Consider the following 22241-nt stretch of genomic DNA (forward strand, 5'->3'; position numbering starts at 1 on the left):
TGTGAGTATGAGGCTGTGTAAATGTTAAATATGAAGGATGGACTTGAGGAATGGCCGTTAGTGCTTATGAAGGTGGGAAGCGCCTTGCATTCATTTTCACATCCCACAGCCCCGAGCTGTGTGCCCTCTGCGTCCTAAGCTTTAATGAATGTCTGAAGGCAAGACAGCATTACTCTGGAGACACAGAGCTGGGATAGGCAGGACAACTACGGAAAGACCCATATCCGGATCTTGACTTATTCTACAAGCATTTTTTGAGCACCTGCTGTGTATGAAGCTCAGCGTGTAGGTGTAGGCACCTGGGACAAAGCCAAATAAAATACACAGCCTAGTGGGGAGACCAATAGACTGCAATACTGTGTGGTCAGGGCAAGACAGAGGCACCCTCAGTCCAGGGACAGCCATGCCAATAAAAACTTCCTTCTTTGGTTTCCCATCCTTCCCAGTCCACCCTTTAGGATTCTCTTAGTGTTTATGGTGTGACTCTCCTTCCACACTATACCATATGCTTCAGGAGTTCTTTGAGGGCAGAAGGGGTCATCTGTCATCTTGGCCATTGTATCCCAAATACCGAGCAATGTACCTGACTCCTGATAGGCATTCGACAAGAATTTGCTGGAGTAGTGAACATTCTGCTATTTCAGAGCCCAGCACTGGACTTCCATGTAGAACTACCTCCAGCCTCCTTGACCGCTGGGTATAATTCTTGACGAGCCAAGAGAAAAGATCCCCAGAGGATCTGTCCCTTAACATAAAGCCTGACAGAGGAGATGGGGACAGGCTGCATGACAACATATCATAACACTGTCCAGTTATTACATACAGATCAAGAGGGAACAAACTGAACTTGGGGAGAAGCTATGACAGTCCATTCCTCTTCAGAAGTACAACGCTTTGCATACACTGGACATTAAGTACTGTTATCAGACTGACCTGGAGGCCCAGGAAATGGTGAAAGGAGAAAGACGGTACAACGTTTCCCTTCCAGCACCCAACGTGGGAAGGAAGCCAGCAAACCATTACACCCTGCATTGTGCATATAGAAGTAAGAAAACGGAGGCCCAAGCTGGCCTTGGGGACGGGGATGGTTCTCAGGAGGGAGAGAATGGAGAATTTCCGGGGCGTGGTCGGCACAGCTGGGTAAGTGGCTAACGCCATCACAAATGGTGGTAAGTCAGGACGAACAATTTACCTGTGAGAGAGAGACACCAGCACTCTCTCTCACCTGGAGAAGTCAGGCAGCCCCTCCCAGGCCAAACCATTCTTAGGGTGGGCTGAAGAGAGAATGGCATAGGAGTCCAAAAGCCGACCCCAGGGGTGTTTCTGACAAAATCGCTGGGCCGGGGGGCGGGGGTGGGGGGGAAGGCACGGTATTCTCTGCTTCCACAAATCGAATGACTTCTGCACCAGTGTTTCACTCCTTTGATAAACGGCGCGCCACCTTACACGCAGAAGGCCCACGGTAAACGTGTTGACTTAACTGAATGACCGAATGAACGAAGGCTACGGAGGACCCTATGGAACTCCCCTCCCCCACAAAGCTCCGCTGCAGGTGATTCCACCTGGCCCGGCCGTGGCCCCAGAACCCGGATTTCCCCCTGGCACCACCTTTCCGCTTCAGCACTGGGCGTCCAATCGCTTGGCTCCAAAACAGCGGCAACCGAGAAGGCAGGTGGGGCTTGGCTCCCACTCCCGGATCCCCGCGCTCCTCTCGCCAATCCAGTGCCCAGCCCTGCCCGGAGGGAAGGCCCCTCCCCGGAGGGAAGGCCCCTCCCCAAAGGCTGGCACCAGCTGGCCTGGAATAAAGTGGCGCCCGGGCAGGCCGCAAAGGGCGGGAGGAACGGCGCACCTGGAGGGGCGCGTGAAAGCAGCCCCCCGAGGCCGCGGGGTGCGCGTCCCCCGCGAGTCCCCGCCCGGCTCGCCCACCCGGGGGGCGCGGGCTCGGGGCTGGGGACCGCTCGGCCCGGCCCATGCCGCCCGGCCGGCGCCTCGGCCTCACCTCGCTCACCAGCCCCTGCCAGTCGCTCTCGGTCCGGTCGCCGTTCATGGCCTCCTCCTCCAGGCACGGGCCGGCCTCATGGACGCCACCCTCCTCCTCTGCGGCCTCCTCCCGCCGCGCCGCCGCCTCCTGCGGCTGCCCGCGCTGTTGACTCAACGTCAGCCTCCGCGGGAGGAAGGGGAGGAGGAGCCGCGGTCGGTGCCGGGCCGCAGCCGCCGCCGAGACGGCCTAGGACCGCGCCACGAAGCCCCCGGGCCCCGCGCAGCCCCCGGACCCCGCGCTCGTGGCGGCCGAGGTCCTGACCGCAGGATTACTGCTCTCCCGGCGGGAGGCGGCTCGGCGTCCCCCACCAGAAGTAAATCCCCAAGTCCAGCCATTCCCTGACCACTATCACGGCTCTCACCATTAGAATGTAAGCCCCACCTGGGCAGAGGGTTACTTCCCTCTCGGATGAATGTTGGGTACAGGGCCTGGCACACAGTAGGTGCCCTACAAATATTTGTTGAACCTATGGATGAATGAACCACATGTTCTTACATATTTAACATGGTTTTTTAAGCTACTGATGTTTATTTCTATTTCTTAAATTATCAGCTGTCATAAATAAAATCATTGAAAATAAAACGATCATGAATTCTAAATAGGACCGAAAGCTCTGAGTGTGATGCTTAACATGGGTCAAGAGAGGTGTTGAAGACATATTAGCATCAAACTGAGACTTTCTCCTAAGAGGAAGGGCTAAAAGGGAATTACATTACAGAGGACAGGGGAATCTTCACCCATGAGTCAATATTATTCAAGGTGGTTTTCCCCACCCACCTAAAATCCTGTCCTGAACCACTACCAGTAGTGAGCTTTCCATACTTGTAGAAGCGCTGCCTGTAGAGATGAGCATGTAGGTTGAGAAGTTGTGAACCCATTTTAGTTGTGGACACATTGCAACCAACATCTATTTGTTTTAGTCCCTGTTGATCCTGAATCGATCCTGCAGGATGGAGGTTACCTCCATTTATCAGAAAAGGTGGAGAAACAGAGACTCAACTAGGACTCCTAGCTCCCAGAGACACTTCCCAGCCTCTTGGAAACCTGAAAATGAAGTATTACCCCTGGGAGTTGGAAATATTGCATTCTATTGTTGGCCTTGTTTTATTGGCTGTTTGCAAAATGGTGTCCATAATTCCCATGTCGCACCCACTGTCTTTGACTCTAGGCTCAGCCACGTGACTTGCTCTGGCTAACGTGATTTTTGCAAGTGTGCTACACAAAGAGGCTTGTAAAATACCTGTGCAGTAGGGCTTATTCTTGCTTACGCTCTTAGGAACCTCTGATCACCACCATAGAAACAAGCCCAGAAGAGCTTGCTGGATGATGAAGGACTCATGGCCAACAACCAGCCAACTGCCACGTGTGAGTGAGGCCACTGACCCCCAGCGGCCACAGATGCCTGCATTAGTCCAGCTGAGGTCAGCAGAAGAACTACCCAGCTGAGCCTTGCCCAATTTGCTGACCTACAGAGCACGTGCTAAATAAGCTGTTGTCGTTTTAAGCCCCTAAGTTTTGGGGTGGTTTACTATATAACAATAGATAACTGATATAAGTGGTGACATCACTAATGAGGAGCCTGGATGGCCTGAACTCTCTCTGGAAGCCCTGGCATCATGACCTGTTGGGTCCTCATCTAAAGAAGATTCTACAGCAGATTCTGGCAGACCAGGGGCTACAGGAAGGAGCCAGTCTAGTAGGTAGCACTTTTATTCAGTGCCTGTTGTGTACAAATCCTGTACTCATCCTGAACACATTCAATAGCATTGCAGACCACAGTCCCCGTCCTAGAGGATTTGCAAGCCTTACCATTAAAGTTTTGCAAACAAGTGCTCTAGGGAACAAGAGAAAAAGAAGGGGCTAGAATACAGCTAATGCTTCTGGTATTCTGACCAGCTGGGCCACCTAATCCATTCTTTGTAATCCAAGAGGGTGGAAATAAGGTCATCCCTGAGTTGAATGTCTAGGGTTAACTCAGCACCAAACACTTGTTCCTAACAGCCTGATCGATGTCTCATGCTAAGAAGAAAGGTACTGTCTGCCAATATATTGCCCTCTGGCAAACCATCTGGTTTCATTCCAACCTGTCAATGAGATAGACTTTAGGAAGAGTGGGCATAACTTGGTCCATCTGCCTTCCACTGCCTCGAGGTCTGCGCCTTGCTCTCGGCTGGCATTCAGGTGGGAAAGCAGCCCGCCCCTTCTAGTTACTATGTTTAGCTGAGGCTTTCAGTACTGCTGTGGCTTTGGAGCCTTCACTGGTATTTCAGGCAGCAGGACAATCAGCAAGCTGTTGGGAGCCAAGGGATCTTCACGAGAGGGATCATGTACCTTTACGACAACTCTCTGTGCGACTTTTTGCACCTACTTGCTTTCCTTCTCTGAAGTAAGTCAGCCAGTTATTAAGGTGTTTAAAAATAAAACTGGGGAGGAAAATCAAAGAGTGGCAAGCCTCTACCCTCCCCAGCGTGTGGAGAAACTTTCAACTCAGTTGAAACGGCATCTCCAGTTGCCTGGGTTTCCCTTAGAGGTTTCATGCCCCAAGTGCCAGGTCGAACCTGCTTAGCTTGTGAGATGTGATGAAATCACAAACCACGGCAATGTAGCTGTGAGCGATTCTTTTTGATCTCTTTTCATTTATGTAGCCTGACATTGAGTAATAATAATAATTAAACGCAGTTTAAGCTTTCAGGCACCTATACCAGAAGGCCTCTAGACACCTCATCAACAGCAGCCCAGGCTGACAGAAATGAAGCTAATACTATTGTGGTTTACATTTTTCAAAGGAAAAAATAAAACTGCTCATCAACTGTCCTCACCTCTGATAAAAGCAGTACATTAAATGTTCCATCCCACAGTCCATTTGCATGGGACCAGTTTCAAACCAGGGGCCCTGGTCTTAAATTTGCTACCCTGGCACTAACTGTTGAAACCTCGTTTTCATCCTCTATTTTCACATCCCCTCAACTCTCTGACAAATCTCTAGGGACCCAATTTTTCTTATATATATATTCAGAGCCCCAGGGCCAATTCTATCAATATTTATTTATTTATTTGTGCGTGTAGTTAGAAGAAAGTGCTTAGGTGCTTTTGAGCGATGCTTTAAACTTTCAAAAGTTTGGGAGGGTTTTAGATATGGAAACTCCAAAACAGCTTAATCTAAGAAATTGAACTAGCAGATACTGATGAAAACAAAACAAAATATATCTCTGGAGAGACTGGGAAAGAAAGGATGGCTTGAAGTTATTGTTAGAAACGTAGCCTCTCCTTACGGGTTCTCTATCGACTTGCAAGATAACTTTGGCTAAGTTTCAGCAGCCTCAGACACACGGGAAAGCCCTCAAGCTTTTGATACAACTTCTCCAGACGGCATTTTCAGTTCAAATTCTGGCCGCCCAAGCCAGAATGTCAGCATTCTCATTAAAGGAAACTGAGCAAATCTCCAGTAGAGATTTTTGGCTCAGCTTTTCTCTGAAATGTACAATTGGGGCAATATTTATGGCCATTCATTTCTCCAGTCACTTTTCTCCTGCCTGAATTAGGAAACCCAGTCTGATGAGCCTGGGAAGAAAATGATTCTTAATGACTGTGGTTTATAGTGGTGTGTGTGTGTGTGTATGTTTAATGTATATATTAATTAGCTCTATATGAGCCAAGATCCTCAATTCTTTCTCTTGTCAAGGGAGGGCCATTTTGACAGGTCCTGCCAGGAGTCCCTATGACCCGGTTGCTAAATGGCTTCCTTTGTTCGTGACTTTAACCCAGGGCAGGGAACTGCAGGTCCCAGTGTGCACTGCAGTCAGGCCTCCTGCAGAGCCCTGAGACCCAAGGTCCTCTGGGCCACTGGCCTCAATTCTGTAAAAGATAAGCCTCTTCCCTTCCTTTCTTTTCCCCTACCTGGGGATACTCTGCAAAGGGCCTCATCCATCATTTCCCTACCAGGGCCCGTAGCCAGACACCAGACAGACAGACAGACAGACAGACAGGGGATTCTGGCTGGGTTCCTGACTCAGAGCATTCTCTGTCTCTTAGCCCCCTGAACTCCTGGCCCGTCTCTGTGCTGCCACCAAGCCCTCCCTGCCCAGCAGCAAACAATCAGTTGCATGCTACTCCTCTCCACCCTGCCCCCCAGCCCAGCTAGCTGCCAATCAGCCGGGCAGCAGCAGGTGGAAGGAAGTTCCACTCCCCGCTGAATCTCTTCTGAGGTGCTCAAAATGACTGAGTGGGGCTGATGATGGCCTGTGGACCCACAATTGCCATCCCCAGAAGGGGCGAAGCGTGATTGACTGGAGCGTTGAGGGCAGGAGGCTGGGGACCGGCGGAGGCAGACGGGCAGCTTTTTTCTCTACCTGTGGAAGGGTCCCGATAAGGGGGAGGAAGATGTCAGGAGGAAAGGGCCCTGAGCTGGAGAAGAAAAGGAAGAAAAGGAGAGACAGAGGTAGATGCAGGGCTTGCGCTCTGGATAAGAGGCCAAGAAATCAACTAGAGAAATCAATTAGAGATGATCATACTAAGTGAAGTCAGTCAGAAAGAGAAAGACAAATACCATATGATATCACTTTTATGTGGAATCTGAAATATGGCACAGATGAACCTACCTACCAGGCAGAAAGAGACTCACAGACGCAGAGAACAGATTTGTGGTTGCCAAGGGGGGTGGCGGAGGGATGGACTGGAGTTTGGGGTTAGTAGATGCAAACTATTGCATATAGAATGGATAGACAACAAGGTCCTGCTGTATAGCACAGGGAACTATATTCAATGTCCTGGGATGAGCCATAATGGAAAAGAATATAAAAAAGAATGTATTAAAAAAAAACAACCCACAAGAGAAGAGTGGAAAGCATTGGACACAGCAGTGGATGGGGGTAAATCCAACCCTGGCCCATGGGGGGAGTGGAGTGAGCTGTAGCCCAAGGAAGCAGTTAAATGGAAAAGAGACAGGGAAAGTGAGTCTGCTCTCAGATTATTCAAATTTGTTGTACTTATTGATAATGTGTTTCATTTCTTCTACATGGGGGGCTATGATTCAGCACAAATTTGATGTAAATTTATGGAAATGGAAATGCAGAGAGCGGCTGCAGGCCCTGCTGCTGGCGGGTTAACAGCTCGGCCTTCACCCAGGCGGAGGTTACCACTCTCTGGACTTGGGGAGCTGAAAATAGAAACGTCTGACTTGGGGTCCACTGGCCTCTCCTACAGGCCAAGAGAGGCACTGACCCTGTCGCTCTGCAAGGCTTAGTTAAAAAAAAAAAAAAAAAGGGCTAATGACTGTCTAAAATAGTATCACCTACACTGTCTTCTTATCTGATTTTTGTCTTAGGTTGGGGGGAAGAATTTTTACCCAGTAGAGATGAGCACGCTTATTTCAATGAAAGGAGAGGAAAACAAAGAAGAGAATTAACATTATCTAGGACCTACTGTGTGCACAGAGCTCGCTAGCGAAGTGACACAAGTGTTTTTCCTCCTGTACTGTGGAAGAATCAGGGGGCTGGGGTTAAAAAAAGAAAAAGAAAAAAAAGAAAGAAAGAAAACAATTTGCTAGAGAGGGTGAAAAGGTGGCATTCCATACAAATGGATGGAGCTGGTCAAATATTTATTGTCCATTAGGCTGTCCTTCAGAACACTGGATGTTGATTTCTATCTTTCCCCCTCATACCAGGTCATGGCATTTGTCTAATGATGTGCCTCTCCCAGTTGGTAGCAGCCTCTCTGGCTTGGCCGTGACCCTGACAGCCAAGAGAACTTTTCGCAGCTTAGGAATAGCTTCTCTGAGCCAGACTCTGCAACTTGCAGTTGCAATGAGACAAGAAATTCAAGAGACCAAGATACAAAGCCAGACCAAATGGTTTTAGTGCCCCTTCATTCCCGTTAGAGATAAAGTTTACTGGCACTGGTTCTCGCTTTCCACGAAAGTAGGGATTCCTTTCAATATCCAAACAGTTGTGAGGTCCCGAACTGCCGTGCTCAGCTGGTCTGGGGGCAGACAGAGGCGTTTGCCTACAGCCCACAGCCATGGTTTGTGGGTGTATTTGAGCAAATGTTTCCAAGGATGGCAGTGATCTGCTCACTTGTATTACATCCACGGGGTAGAAACTGTCAGCCCTTGGTGACACTGTTTATAATGCTTTGACCTCATTCAGTCACCAAAGGGCAAATTTCTCTTTGTTCTCTAACAGGAACACAACATGGCAAGTAAACATGATGTCTAAAGAGAGACTGTCAACAAGGGCATTTACGAGCTTATCATGCCCCTGCTGTTTCACTGAGCAGTTTACCTCTGGGGAGAGAGGCACATATATGCCCCTTATATGCCCACATGTGACACAATGATTGCCGTTTATTAACACTGTTTGTTCCCACGAGACAGGAAAAGTAATCTTAAGGTGATACAAGTGAGTCTGAGGAGGGTCTCCTTTAACATGCAGGGTTGTTTATTCACTCGACAAACATTTCTTGAGCTTGTCCTAAATGCTGAGCTAGTCAGCGGGGTTGGCAACGAGGCTAAGACCCACTCCAGCCTCGAGACTCCTAGTCTAGAAGCTGAGTTCCCCAAGCAGCTGAACACTGCAGAACATGGAGAAATATTCCAGAATTGGACCCTTCAACTATGATACGGCATATAGTCAGCATCTTCAGGGACTGGGAATGAACCATGAAACCAGGTCCATTTGGTATGCTTATAATGGTTAAAATGGCAAACTTTATGTTATATATATTTTACCATAATAAAAAAAGTTTAAAAAATACTTGAAAAAATAAAAAACACAAAAAAGAAAAACCAGGTCCATTTCGTAAGCTGGGAGAGGGCAAGATCAAAGGTGACAAAGACACAGAAATCATGAGTTGGTGAGTTTACTCATCAAGTCTCAGAACATTTGAAAAAGAAGAAGCAGTGACCCCTTTCCAAGGTTAAGGAAAGTTTTAATTGGACAAAAAATACTTTCAAAAGGGAGCAGTGGGTGGGAGCAGTGACCCTGGGAGCTGGGGTATCTTCATCTCTCTGTGACTTAACTGTACAATGAGCAGATCAGGCCAGATGACCTTGAAGGTCTATGACTCCACGAAATTAAGCCTAATTTTACATTTGGGTGGAACTCTGTACAAAAGGGTAGTGAAGGTACTGTCAATATCATCGAAGAAAGATTACAGCACCATAAAGTGTTACAAAGACAAGGAATCTTACATAGCTGGACCCCTTACTATACAAGAGAAGAAGTAGAGGCCCAGAGTGATAAAACACTGTGCCCAAGGTCACAGAGCTTGTTAGGGACAGAGCTGTGGCCAGAGTCCAGAACTTCCAATTCCCATGCCCTGGCTGCTTCACAATGCCCTGAAGCTTGAGGTTCCTGAAGAGCAGAATGCTGGTTATCTATTACTATGCAACAAACCATAATAGGTGCTTAATAAGTGTGTTTTGAGCTCTATTTAAATACCATTCTTCTCAGTAATAATGTAAACTAGCATTTATTGAGCAATTACCATATTCCAGGCACTTTGCTAAATACTTGACATGTGTCACCTCGTCTGATCTTCGCAAAACTGTATAATTATCTGTAATTATCCCAGGCCTGATATTCAGTAGGTAAAAGCCAGGAAGGCCTTATTAGTTGTCGAAATTGTAAAATACTTCCATATGAGTTGGTAAATACCAGCTGCTCTGTGCCCCTGAAATAAACCACTGACCTTTATACCTCCCCACTGAACACCCCAGACCAAGAGGGACCCAGTTGGGCACAGCCAAGGGGGAACCCCCCTCATGTCTGAAGCCCTGTATGCTTCCCCCACCTTGGCTCCCATCCCTACGTGTCTCCCTGTTCTAAGCTGACCGCATGCTGAAGGGGTAGACAGAGCTTGGTAGTTGTGTTGGTGCCTCAGCGAGTAAGTGCTTGGTGCCCATCTAACCAAGAATCTTCAAGAGTGAATGGATGGATGGATGGATCTTCAAGAACTAATGTGCTGGAGGCCCTGTGGCCACTTATGGGATTGGAAGCCTCTACAGAGTGCTTTATGGGCCGTTAGGTATTTTGAATATCACTCTTGATTACCTGCATTTGATAGAAAAAGAAGCTGAGAATTCTAAAGAGTTTTTAAATGACTTGACCAAAGTCACATAGCTAGTGAGAGGTGGATCCAGGACTAAACTGCCTTCTAGCACCACGTGCCCTGCTATTGTACTAAGCTACTATATTAGTATTTTAGGGCTGCTCTAACAAAGGACCACAGACTGGGTGGCTTTAACAACAGAGCTTTATTGTCTAGCAGAACTGGAGGCTAGAAGTGTGAAATCAAAATCAGCTGTGTTGGTTCCTTCCGAGGACTGTTAGGGAAAGATCTGTTCCAGGCCTCCCTCCTTGGCTTTAGAGGCCATTCCCTCCCTGTGTCTCTTCACATCGTCTTCCTTCCATGCCTGTCTGTCTCTGTGTCCAAAATTTTCCTTTTCACAAGGACACCAGTCACATTGGATTAGGAGCCCACCCTACTCCAGTATGACCCTATCTTAACTAATTACAATTGCAATGACCCTATTTCCAAATAAGGTCACATTCTGAGGTACTGCGGGTTAGGACTTCAAACATAGGAATTTGGGGGGAGGAACACAATGTTTTCTTAATGCAACTTCCTCATCTTTGTGTAACAAAGTTAATTAGGTGTCTACATAAATTGTCTGGAGAAAGTTCATGATGGATAGGTCAACTAGCTCCCCAATTCATGCTTCACCATTGCCAAGGCCCCCTTTACTTCAATCAGAAGTAGTGTGAATTGATACCGACTCAACGACTTTTGCCCTTCTCCCCACGCAGTCCATATCTTTCCATTATGCCAACCCCTTCTGATGTCCACTTGAAGGCTCTGAGATGAGGTGTTCTTTGCTCGTTTTTATTCTTTTTCACGCTATTTCAATGTCCTTGGGCTCGTGGCTGTTTCCGCAATCACTGCCGGATGCATGAGGTTAGTACTTGTCCCTTCCGCCGTTCAGTGAACTCTGCAGTTCGAGAGACCCTGGAACTGCAGTTCATGTACAATGAGCCCCTTCTTAGTCTCAATGAGTTACTGCAAAGGCCTTTCCCAGGAAGTGCTATCTGAAACTCTTTTGTCACTGAGAGCTTTAGTTCTACTCTCTGTATGTGAGAGGGTGGTCTGGTCTGCTTTCGTACGTGCCTTTGAAACAGACAGTAACCTTGGTTTCAGATGCAGTGTCCTCGGACTGGGAAACTCATTGGACCAAAAATGTCTACAACTTATTTTTCCCCTTAGATTTTCTTTTTTGTATTGATTTTCCATTTTTAGCACAAGATTGATCACCAGCAAAATACCAATTTACATACAGATTCTGCTAAACTCAGCATCCTATATACTTGGGACTTTTTCATCCATAAACCAATTTTTTAAAGAGATTCTATTATCAGAAGTATCCCTGAGGACAGTCGAGATGGCCCTTAGAGAGCAAACCCAGGAGGCCCGTGGCCTGGTAGGAGTGAGCTCAGCTGATTTGTGAGTGTAATTAACCATGAAGCCAAGGTCGTAACTTGATACCCATATGGGCAGTTTCATCTTTTGCTTACTTCTCTGACCACAAGCCTAAACTGCAAAACTTGATCAGCTATCTTACAAGTTCACTCAATAAAATTCAACAAATACTCTTTGAGTACCTACTATGTGCCAGGCACAGTTTAGAAACTGGGAATAGAGCAAGAAACAAGAAGGACGTGAGCCTTGTCCCTATGATGTCTACAGTGTCATGGAGAAGCAAATATCAAACAGGATTATTTAAGTAGCAAGGTGATAAGTGCTGTGAAAGAAAAATACAGGAATGCTTTGAGAGAACATGATAGGGAATCTAAGTTAAGTGTCATTTAAAGCAAGACCTTGGGGGTGTGTAAAAGTTAGCTAGGCAAGAAGATGTGCCAACCATGCAGAGACAACAACATGAGAACAAAAGAACTTCAGGCAGTTGGCTTAACCAAAGAGCAGGGAAGTGAGTGACAGGAGATCTGGCTGGAGGGAGGACCAGAGCCTTAGCCATGTCAAGGAAGTTGGAATTTGTCCCACAAGCACTGGGAGTCCTTGAAGGGTATATTAGGATTAAAGTGAAGCTTCAGTCACAGAGACCCAAATATATGGTGGGTTGAATAAGAAAGAATTTAATTTCTCCTGCACATGACAGGCTGGCAGGCAGCCCTGCTCCCAAAGCCATTCAGGGTCCTGGGTTCCTTACATGTTATGGTTCTTCCTTCACCTAGGACACCATCCTCAAGTGCAGGTTTGAAGCTGAGTTGCTGGCCTAACTGTGCTCCAGCTTGTGGGAAGGGAAAAAAGTCCAGGGCCTGTGATTTTTTTCTAAGCAAGTAAGAGGGAAGTGGTAGATATCCATTCTACTCATGTTCCCTCAATGAGAACTTAGAATCGTGGTCACATACCACTGTAAAGGAGCCTGGGAAGTAACAGAGGGGTCTTGTGACCATAAAGAAGAAAACAGATTTGGGGTGAGGGGAACAGCCAGCAACCTGACCCAAAGACTTTTAAGTGATAAGATCAGATTTTCAAGTTCTTGTAACTGAAAAAGGATCTTGCAAGTCATGTAGACCAAATTCTTCAAATTACAGATGTGAAAACAAAACGAGGTCAGGGCTCTCTTGCAGCAGTCAGTGTTGCTGCAAGACAAACCACCCCAAACTTAGTGACGTAAAACATGTCACTATGTTCACGGATTCCGTGTTCAGGGATTCAGAAAGGGCACAGCAGGGCCAGCTTGTTCTCCTCTGTGATGCCTGGGGTCTCAGCTGGAGAGATTCAAAGGCAGAATGACTCAACAGTGGGTCAGGAATCATCTGAAGACTCATTCTTTTGCGTGCCTGAGTCTTAGTCCTCTAGTCTTAGAGTCTTACAGGACTCTAAGACTGTTGACCAGAGCGCCTACATGTGATCTCTCTGTGTAGATTTTCTTTATCACAGCACGGCAGCCTCAGGGTGGAGATTTCTCACGTGGGGCTGTGGAGTTGCAAGGATGACTATTCCAGCAAACATGGTGGAAATACAGTGACCACACCCACTGGCCGCCATGCCCATTGCACATGCAAAATGAATCACCTCTCTCCCAAGATGCGCAAAGTCGTATCCCATTATTGCATCAGTTGTATAAGTCCAGAATCTCATCTTAAAAGTCATGAAAAGTCATGTCCAAGTGTGGATGATGCTCCTCAGGTACAGTTTTTAAGTTGATCTCCTTAAGTACCAATCCTCTTAAACTGTACATCTATGAACTAAAGAGATGAGTTGTCTCTCCCACATACAAGCAGCAGACAAGAGTAGGACAGGTGTTGTATAACTGCTGTCAACATTCCCATTCAAAAGTAGGGAAAACAGAAGGCATCAGTGGTCACTGGTCCATAACAATTCTGAAATCTGGGCTCACATCAGGACTTAGCTCTACTCTCTGGGTTTTTCTTCGTGGCTCTTGGTTCTGCCCTCTGAGTTATCCCTCCTTTTCCATAAGGAATGACTTGTGCATGAATTTGAATTGCCTTTTCAGCCTGCTTCTTGTCCTTAAAAGATTGGGGGTCAAAAAAACCTCTTTTCATTTTATACTGTCTCTATTCCTTTCAGTCAAAGTTGCATAGTTTAAAAAAAAACTTCGTGGGTTTTTTTGTATCAAATATATAATTTGTATGTGTGTATCAATATGTAATGTACTGCATTAGACAAAACCACATTTACAAATCTCTCTTTTAGTCAGGCCCTTCTCTCTCGGGCCCTTGTGTGGCTATTGTGAGACAATATCCTCAAGATTCTTAGAAGTTATTTTTTAATGAAGAAGTTCTACAAGATACACAGTAAGATCCTTAGAAGGACTTTTATCTTCCTGGAAGAATCTCTGAGGTAGCACCTTAGATCTTTCTGAGATTTAAACAAAGGATCTTACAGCCACATCTTGAATCTATATTGTCCCAGAAGCCACTTCTTACTTTGAGATACTTTCTAGCTGAAGAGACTATTCTGGGACCTCTATATAGTCTCCAAATTACACTTGAAAACTTAAGAATTTATTCTTTAGCCTATCTCACTCCTCTCTCATTTTGTTATCATCAACTAGAAGAAGTCAGGCAGCACCCTCAGTACGCTGCCTGGAAGTCAATTTACTAGATATATTTTTTGCTTTATACATTATCACAGGGAACAGTTTTGCTGAAATTCTTCCACTACATAACAAGGATGTCCTTTCCTTCAGTTTCTGATAACATGTCCCTCATTTTCCTTTAAACCCTCATCAGTGCTCTCCTTGAGGCCCTTCCAGCTTGCCCTAACTGCCTTCACAAGGGGCTCCTGGGACCCATCTGCCACTGGGTCCCAAAGATAATGCCACAGATTTTAGTTTTTTGTTACAGTAGCCCCCATTTCCAGATTCCAAATTTTCTGTTTCTATTGATGCCAATTCTATCCCTATTACTTCCAAATTTAGTGGCATAAAATACTACGCCAACAGATAATTTGAGTCAGGAATTCAGAAAGGGCATGGCAGGGATAGCTTGTCTCCTGCATGTCTGGAGCCCTAACTGGAAATACTTGAAGGTTGGGAGTTACTCCATGACTGGGAGTTTGTATCATCTGCAGGCTTCTTCAATCATATGTCTGTCACCTGGGCTGGAAGAACTCAAAGACCAGGACTTTTTTTTTTTTTTTTTTGGGGAACTCAACCACTGCACCACCAGGGAAGCCCAAAGACCAGGACTTTTAACTGGAGGGCCCACGTGTGGCTACTGCACACTGCTTAGCTCCCTCACAGCATGGCAGCCTTAGGATAGTCAACTTCTTACGTGGCAGCCTGGCTCCAGGTACAAATTCTCTGGTGAACAGGCAGGAGCTGCACTGCCTTTTATGACACAGCTTCACAAGTCATGTATGGGCACTTCTGCCACATTCCATTGGTTATAAGGAAGTCACAGCCCATTTGGTTTCTAAAGGAAGGGACATAGACTCTTCCTCTTGATGGGAGAGTGTCAAGGACACATTGTAAAAGAGTACATGGGATGTGAGATTTTTGAGGCCATCTTTTGAAAATGTAATCTGCCATCCAGAAAGGTCATTCCTGATGCAGCAGAACTGAAACACGGTTTTTAAGCCCAGACCCCCGTTCTTTTGCTGTACCATGCTAATGAGTCAATAGCATTATTTGCATGAATGAAGGTCCTTATGTTCTTTAAAAGAAAAGTTGAAACATAAGGCAGGACGCCAAATTCAGTCTCAATTGAACATTCTCTATATCACAAATGCAGCATAAATATATGTTTTCCACAGCTCTCACAGAGCAAACAGCTGCATTTATTTGGGTCCAAAAACATGGAAAAATTCCAAACTATAAGCAAAGGGAAGGAACTCGAGAAAACTACTCAAACTTCTGTAAGTGTAAATCATCATAAAAGTAGTAGTAAGGTTGATTAAAGCAGGTGCTGAAACCTCCTAGTCTGAAGTGTTCCACTTATAAACAATCCCCTTCCCGTATAATGACGTCATTCTCTAGGTACCGCTTCTATATTTGGCTAAGCAGTCAAATGCCTGTTAAACTGTCTTGACCCAACCTCCCTGCCCGCCTCCCCCAACCTCATCCGTCCCCTGATCTCCAACACACAAGAACTCAGTCTCTCCTCTCTCCACATGCACACACTCACATACACAAACTTTCCTATATCCCCTTGGAGCCCTTTAGGATTCCTTAGATCCTTTATAGAAAAGGTACATTTTCCATAGCTAAGACTTGGCTTGGACAAAAGTCAGGGCACATACACCTGTGGACATCCATGAGGTCTATTTTACTCTATGTGAATTTCTTCCTTTTGCCCCATGAATACAGATTTCATCTGGAAGAAGAATGGAACCAAAGATCCTCATAGAACCGCTCACCCCTTTCCCCCCTTGATCATATTCTATCTCTGGTCTGAGAAGCTGAACATGTCAGGAATGCATTCCTGCCTACGACTTATCATTAGCAAGAGAGCTCTTTGTAAGGATGCTGTTACATCTTTATGTCTTTGCACATAAACTTCTCTGCACAGAAGACCTTCTCTGAAAACTCAGTTCCAATTTGATTTGCAGTGAAAATCCCTACAGCTGTGGTAAGAAGGGAAACACCATTCAGTGCTTAATGTGTCTATAGCAACATGCTAGGTGCTTTTCTAGACATGTGTGCCTTGGATGGTTTGGTATAAAAGAGATCAAGAGGTGTCCTGTGTGTAGATGGGGCAGATACCCAGCAAGGAGGAGGTGATGGAAGAGAAGTGGGGAGGGGGCAGAATCAGGGGAGGTGGGCACAGGCTGGTTTGGAAGGATGCCTAGGAATTCCAACAGAGTGGATTCTATGTGTAAAGAAAGGAGGCTTTGCCTTGACGTCCTGAATTTCTCTCCCTTTCTTAATGAACTCCCTGACTCCTTATCACTGCCCGTGTGGGAACCTGACCAGTACTGAGCAACGCAGAACTCTCACCTCAGCTCTCACTGCTCTTATTCTCTTTCTCTGCTCCAATCACCCTGGCCAGGCACGCTCCCACCTCAGCGCCTTGGCATTTTTGTTCCTTCTGCTTTGAATGCTCTTCCAAAACTGTGAGAGAATAAATTGCTGTGGTTTTCAGTCCCCCAGTTAGTGGTACTTTGTTGTGGCAGCCCCAGAAAACTCATACAGATGCGCCATGGTCTTCACAGAATAGAGATGTTTTCCTGTCATTCCCTAATGTGTCTGGGAGCTGAACTGAGTCTAGAAGGCGAGGAAGGCAAAGAACAAGAGGAATAGGTTGCTCTACACATAGCAGCCTGGACAGCAAACACCCTTTTTTAAAATTGGAATATAGTTGACTTACAATGTTGTGTCAGTTTCAGGTGTACAGCAAAGTGAATCAGTTATACATACACCTATATCCACTTTTTTTAAGATTCTTTTCCCATACAGGCCATTACAGAGTATTGAGTGGAGTTCCTGCGCTATACAGTAGGTCCTTATTAGTTATCTATTTTATATATAGTAGTGTATATATGTCAATCCCAATCTCCCAATTTATCCCTCCCCCCTCTTCCCCCCTGGTAACCATAGGTTTGTCTTCTACATCTGTAACTCTATTTCAGCAGACACCCTTTTGTTAGGTGACATTTGTGGTCAACGGAAATGATCTTGAATTATTGCTAAGCGTCATCTTCCAGGTAGCTACAGTGTCATGCACTTAGCTGGTCTGCCTGCCTAGTTTAAATGAATAAGCACCCTTATTAGCATAGCACTCTGGTGCTTTTTTGAAAGGCTGATGGTGGAGGAAACCAGTCTCAACAGCAGTGGTTTTCAGTCCCATCAGACGTGAAGATGTTTGGTCCCATTCAGACCTGACCTGAGTATGCCGTTTTGTGACCTCTGTGTTCTCCAAATGGATTGCCAAGCAGCCCTGCTCTGCTGACGCTCAAAAGCAGTCCAGAATCTGCTGCACTTTTTCTCATGTGGGCTCCCAGGGAGCGGAAATCGGCCCACGGCAGTTCATGAATGATGATCTCAAGGATTCTTCTTAGAGTGAGACGGAAAAATTTCTGGGTAGATTAGGAAATTTTACAGAATCTCTTCTCCCTCCTAATCATTAGCCCCACCACTGCTATCATTTCCATAATCATCTTTATAATTATTTGAAGTGGAAAGGAAGCAGGGTACCTGCTTAATGAAAAATAAATGGGGAAAAAATAGAAACTGTGAAGATAGGTGATTGAGTAGCCTCTCTCAGAAATGCACATGATTGTATGTGATTAGTGAGAATTAGAGGGCATTCTTGGACCCCAAGAAACTTATGCAGCTGAAACTTGCTCTCTCGTCTTCTTACACCCTTCAGCGCAGTCAAACTGAATCTCTGACTTCCTACCATAAAGACTCCCTGATCACCTACCTCTGTGACTCTGCTTCTGCTTCGCCTGTAGTATTCCACTCCCATCACAGACTCCTCCATCTGTCTCCTCTTCTGAACACCCAAAAAGCCCTATCTGAACCTCTCTTGGAGCTTTTGTCATTGTATGCCATAGATATTGATAGATAGATAGATGGATACATAGATAGATAGACAGATAGACAGATAGAGCTAGCTAGCTAGATAGATAGATAGAAGATAGATAGATATAGATATAGTTTTTTCCTTCTACTAGATTATTGACTCCTTGAAAGGCATTCATTGCATTCTTCTCTGCAAAGATTATTAACTCTTTGAAAGACATTCTTTGCATTCTTCTCCCTTGCCCAAGCCACCAAGCATGTGCTTTGAACAGAGTAGGTGTTCCATAAATGTCTGTTGAAAGAATGAGAAACCAGAAGTTTACTAACTCACTCTTTTAATAGACATAAGTCAAGAGGAAAGGTCTTGGGGGGAGCAACGCCAGCTGTGACAGAGCCTGCTATTATTCCCCAAACATCTTTCCTCTCCTTCCTGGACACACAGGTCAATGACATTTACCTGCCTATTTTGCAGTTAGAAGAAACCCGATTACTAAGTTCTGGTCAGTGTAATGTGAGCAGAAATGCTGTGTACCACTTCAAGACGTGGCCCACTAAACCTCCACGTATGACCCTCCGTTCTCTTTCCCCTTCTGCCAGCTTGATACAGATTAGCACAGTGACCTCGGAAACCAGCTTGTTTATCACAAAGCCACAATTTAGAAGGAGCCTGGGTTCTTGAATCATTACGTGGAGAGAAGTCTCCCTACCAGTCAGGAACACCGCTTTGGGATTTTGTGTAAGAAATAAATGTCAACCATATTTGAGCCATTACTCGGTTTGGGGTTTATTTGTTATAGTAGCTAGGATTACCTTAACCAATGTAATAGGTTTTAGTGTTTCTAGAAAAAAAGTACAAAAACCATGATTCTTGGTGGCACTTAAGCAACTTGGTTTCCCACTTTGGGCACAAATATGTCCCCTCTTAAGTTTGGTTGTGGAGGGAGGTATTTAAAGACCACTCCATTTCCAGACATGTGCTCACTCAGCAATGCTCCTACCCAATGAAGCGAAGCATGACGGTTTGGGGTCACTCTTCCTAGAAGCTGTCATACTGAGATGTTGTCCCAGTTTGGATAGCAAACGCAAAGAGGGTTCCTTCTACTGTGGACAGGGAGAGTTTATGGAGATGGGTGAGGAATCATGATAAAAAATTTCTGTCTTAGGGCTTCTCTGGTGGTGCAGTGGCTGAGAGTCCGCCTGCTGATGCAGGGGACACAGGTTCGTGCCCCGGTCCGGGAAGATCCCACATGCCATGGAGCGGCTGGGCCCGTGAGCCATGGCCACTGAGCCTGCACGTCTGGAGCCTGTGCTCTGCAACGGGAGAGGCCACAACAGTGAGAGGTCCGCGTACCGCAAAAAAAAAAAATTCCGTCTTAGAGATCATAAAACCCAATTCTTTTTGGTATTGACTTACAGAACAAATGTCTAGTATTTGGGAAAGGGAGGAACCTCTGGCAGGTACCACCTGAAACTATTGGACTTCATGAAAGCCTCTTGCTCTTCAAAGAGCTCTCTCTGCTACTATCTGCCCAATGTAATTATCCCAGGAAACAGACTTCATTGTTCCCTGTTGCCTTATGGATTAAAGTCTGAACTCTTTAGCCTGGAATTTAAGGCCCTCCATGATCTGACCCCAGTTTTTCTTTCCAGTCAAACAAATATTTGTCCAATAAGCTGTACTTTGCCCTGTTTCCATTCTTTTTCTTGGGCTCAGTGCCATCGTATATGTATGACGTTATGTGTATAAGGTTATATGCATAAGGTTAATAAACATTTATATCTATTATATAAGGATATATATATGTATCTATAAAACCTTAGTGAAGACAGATTAGGTTACACTAGAGTGACAAACTAAGCACCAAGTCCCAATGGCTCAGCATATAAAAGGTTTCTATTTTCTTCATGCCACACATCCATTATGGGGGCTGTGTATGAGTGTTTGGGTTGGGGGAGGCATCCCTACTCCCCACCAGCCCTCAGGTACCCAGACAGATGGCCTTTCCACCATTTATAGCTTCAGCATCTGGGATGGGTGGCCTTCTCTTTCACTGCAGCAGGAGAGGAGGGACCAAATAAGCCCAGCATTTTCACACATATCTCGACTTCTCATGTGACCCTGACAAAAGAGCGGGAAAGTAGATAAAGCAAATGTAATACTGAGTGAACGTTAATGTCTTTGCCATTCTTCCAGGAAGCCTCCCTGGTTCCCTCCGTCTGCAAACAACGTCTCCTGCCTCTGAATTCTGAGAGTGCTATATGTGTCCCTTTCTTGTAATAAGTATTTTCTACGTTGTATGGATACTCACACGTATATCCACATCCATATCTATATAAAATAGAAATCACCGACTACATGTCAGACACTCTCCTCTTGACATTTCTTAACTCATTTAAATCCCCATAATAACCCTATGAGGTAGCTACTCTTACTGTCTCTGATTTACGAGTAAGGAAACTAAAGCACAGAAAGACTAAGTATTCTAACAGAATTCTAGCCCAGCCAGTTTACTTCAACACGTCCACTTTTAGTAGTTCCACTTTCTGCATTGCTGGATTGCTTCTAAGGTTATCAGGAAGCATCTTAGGAGATTCAGTTGTTTCTCCTTAAACAGCTACAGGTTTTCAAGAAGATAGAAGGGGGTCTTTGGGGACAGCAAGACAGAAGGCAGAAGAAGTTAAGGTAAGACACTCAGGAAAGACTCGAGCCACTTTATTTATGTTGTGTTTGATTTTGTGCTTAAGAGACTGTTACATTGCTGCAGGGAGGGTGGCTCCTCAGTCTATGTGGTCCTCATTTGAGCCCCCAAACCCCGTAAATAAATCTGCATCCCCAGAGGGGACTTTCCTTTGCTCAAATGTGGATTCCCGGTAAACTGTAATCCCCTTCCACTGGCCGTGAACCTTCTACAAACTAAATTTAGAAAAATTAAATTACAGCCAAGCAATGTGGCTCCCCAAATGAAATGTATAGGGCAGAGTACCTGAAAACACGGGGGAAAATGTTCATCAGAGGGAAGTGGCAGGGACCCTCGATCAATCTCACACGTCTACAATCAGAAAGGCAAAGATCTTGTTCATTTAGAAAGAAATAGGATTGTGTGAACCAATTTCGAAGCATCAGAGCAGTGAGCTGGGAGAAGAGCCTCATTCTAATTATGACTCTGTGTTCCAACCAGGCATGAAAGAAACCACAGTAAAACCTATTCCAGAGGAAGGCATTCCCCAATGAGACAGCGTCCGATGTCATGCACGGTGAGGGCCCGTGGGTCAGGGAGGAAAATCGCTAGAAAAGGATCTTCAGTGACTAACAGAGAGGGACTGTTCTCATGTTTTGATGGTAAAGTTGGTGGGACCTCAGGAATTAGTAAGGAACTATCAGTCCCTGCTTGGATATTTTATCCTGTAAGTGGGGACTTGTATGTATTTAAATGGGAGGGGTTGGTGGCACCAGAAGTCTATCCTGGGAAAATAGGGGACTAAGTGGTACTTTGTCATTAAACCACCCACGGGTTTGTTCTGCACTATCCAGTGAATGGTATTAATGCCCAAGTCATCTTAAGATGCACTGCAGACCATTTAATGTCTTTTCTGGACTAAAAAAAATTCCTGATATTTTAATAGTAACCTGATAGAGATCTCCGGTTTAAAAGGCAAATGTCATTGGCTGTAGGGATTTAAAAGAAAATGTTTCCATGAAGATGGATATAATTTTTGGGGAAAAGGAAGGCTGATGTATCAGCGTTCTGTGTCCATCTCAGCCTGTCAATAACCAGTGTTGTGGTTGGACCAGCCCTTGTGGTTCTTATTATAATTGCAAGATGCTCTTCAGCAATAACCATCAGGAAACTGAAAAAAATAAAGATTTATTACTTACAGGACCTAGAAAGTATACAGTACAGCTGGGGCCACACAGTGAGGTCTGGGGTAAAGAGAGAAAGAGAGAGAGAGAGAAAGTGAGCGCTGGCCTGGGGTTCTGACTCTTTACTGGGGTCAAGGGTGGTGGCCTAGGGTTTTGAAGACTCACTCTTTATTGGTGAATCTAAAACATAAGCATGGGAATTTAGAGCATGGGAAGAGAAGAAAAACAAGCGGCCCAAATGGTCGGTTATGAAAACCAGTCAAGATCTCTAAAGCAAAGGAACCTCAGTGTGGGGAGGTGGCCTACCTCTTTATCAAGTCCACGGCTGGCAA

The 22241-nt window shown here is 45.5% G+C and overlaps 1 protein-coding gene across 1 annotated transcript in view; it reads right to left on the reverse strand.

The window, feature by feature from the left end:
• The window catches only part of CCDC149 (coiled-coil domain containing 149), a 96011-nt gene extending 93894 nt beyond the window's left edge, over positions 1 to 2117 (reverse strand). Inside the window, 1 exon segment of the mRNA XM_024745545.1 lies at positions 2000 to 2117. Within this exon segment, the coding sequence (XP_024601313.1) occupies positions 2000 to 2047 (48 nt within the window). The 5' untranslated portion in view covers positions 2048 to 2117.
• Positions 2118 to 22241: the final 20124 nt, after the last annotated feature.

Source organism: Neophocaena asiaeorientalis, unplaced genomic scaffold (assembly GCF_003031525.2).
Source record: "Neophocaena asiaeorientalis asiaeorientalis breed wild unplaced genomic scaffold, Neophocaena_asiaeorientalis_V1.1 scaffold397, whole genome shotgun sequence".
Taxonomy (NCBI): Eukaryota; Metazoa; Chordata; class Mammalia; order Artiodactyla; family Phocoenidae; genus Neophocaena; species Neophocaena asiaeorientalis.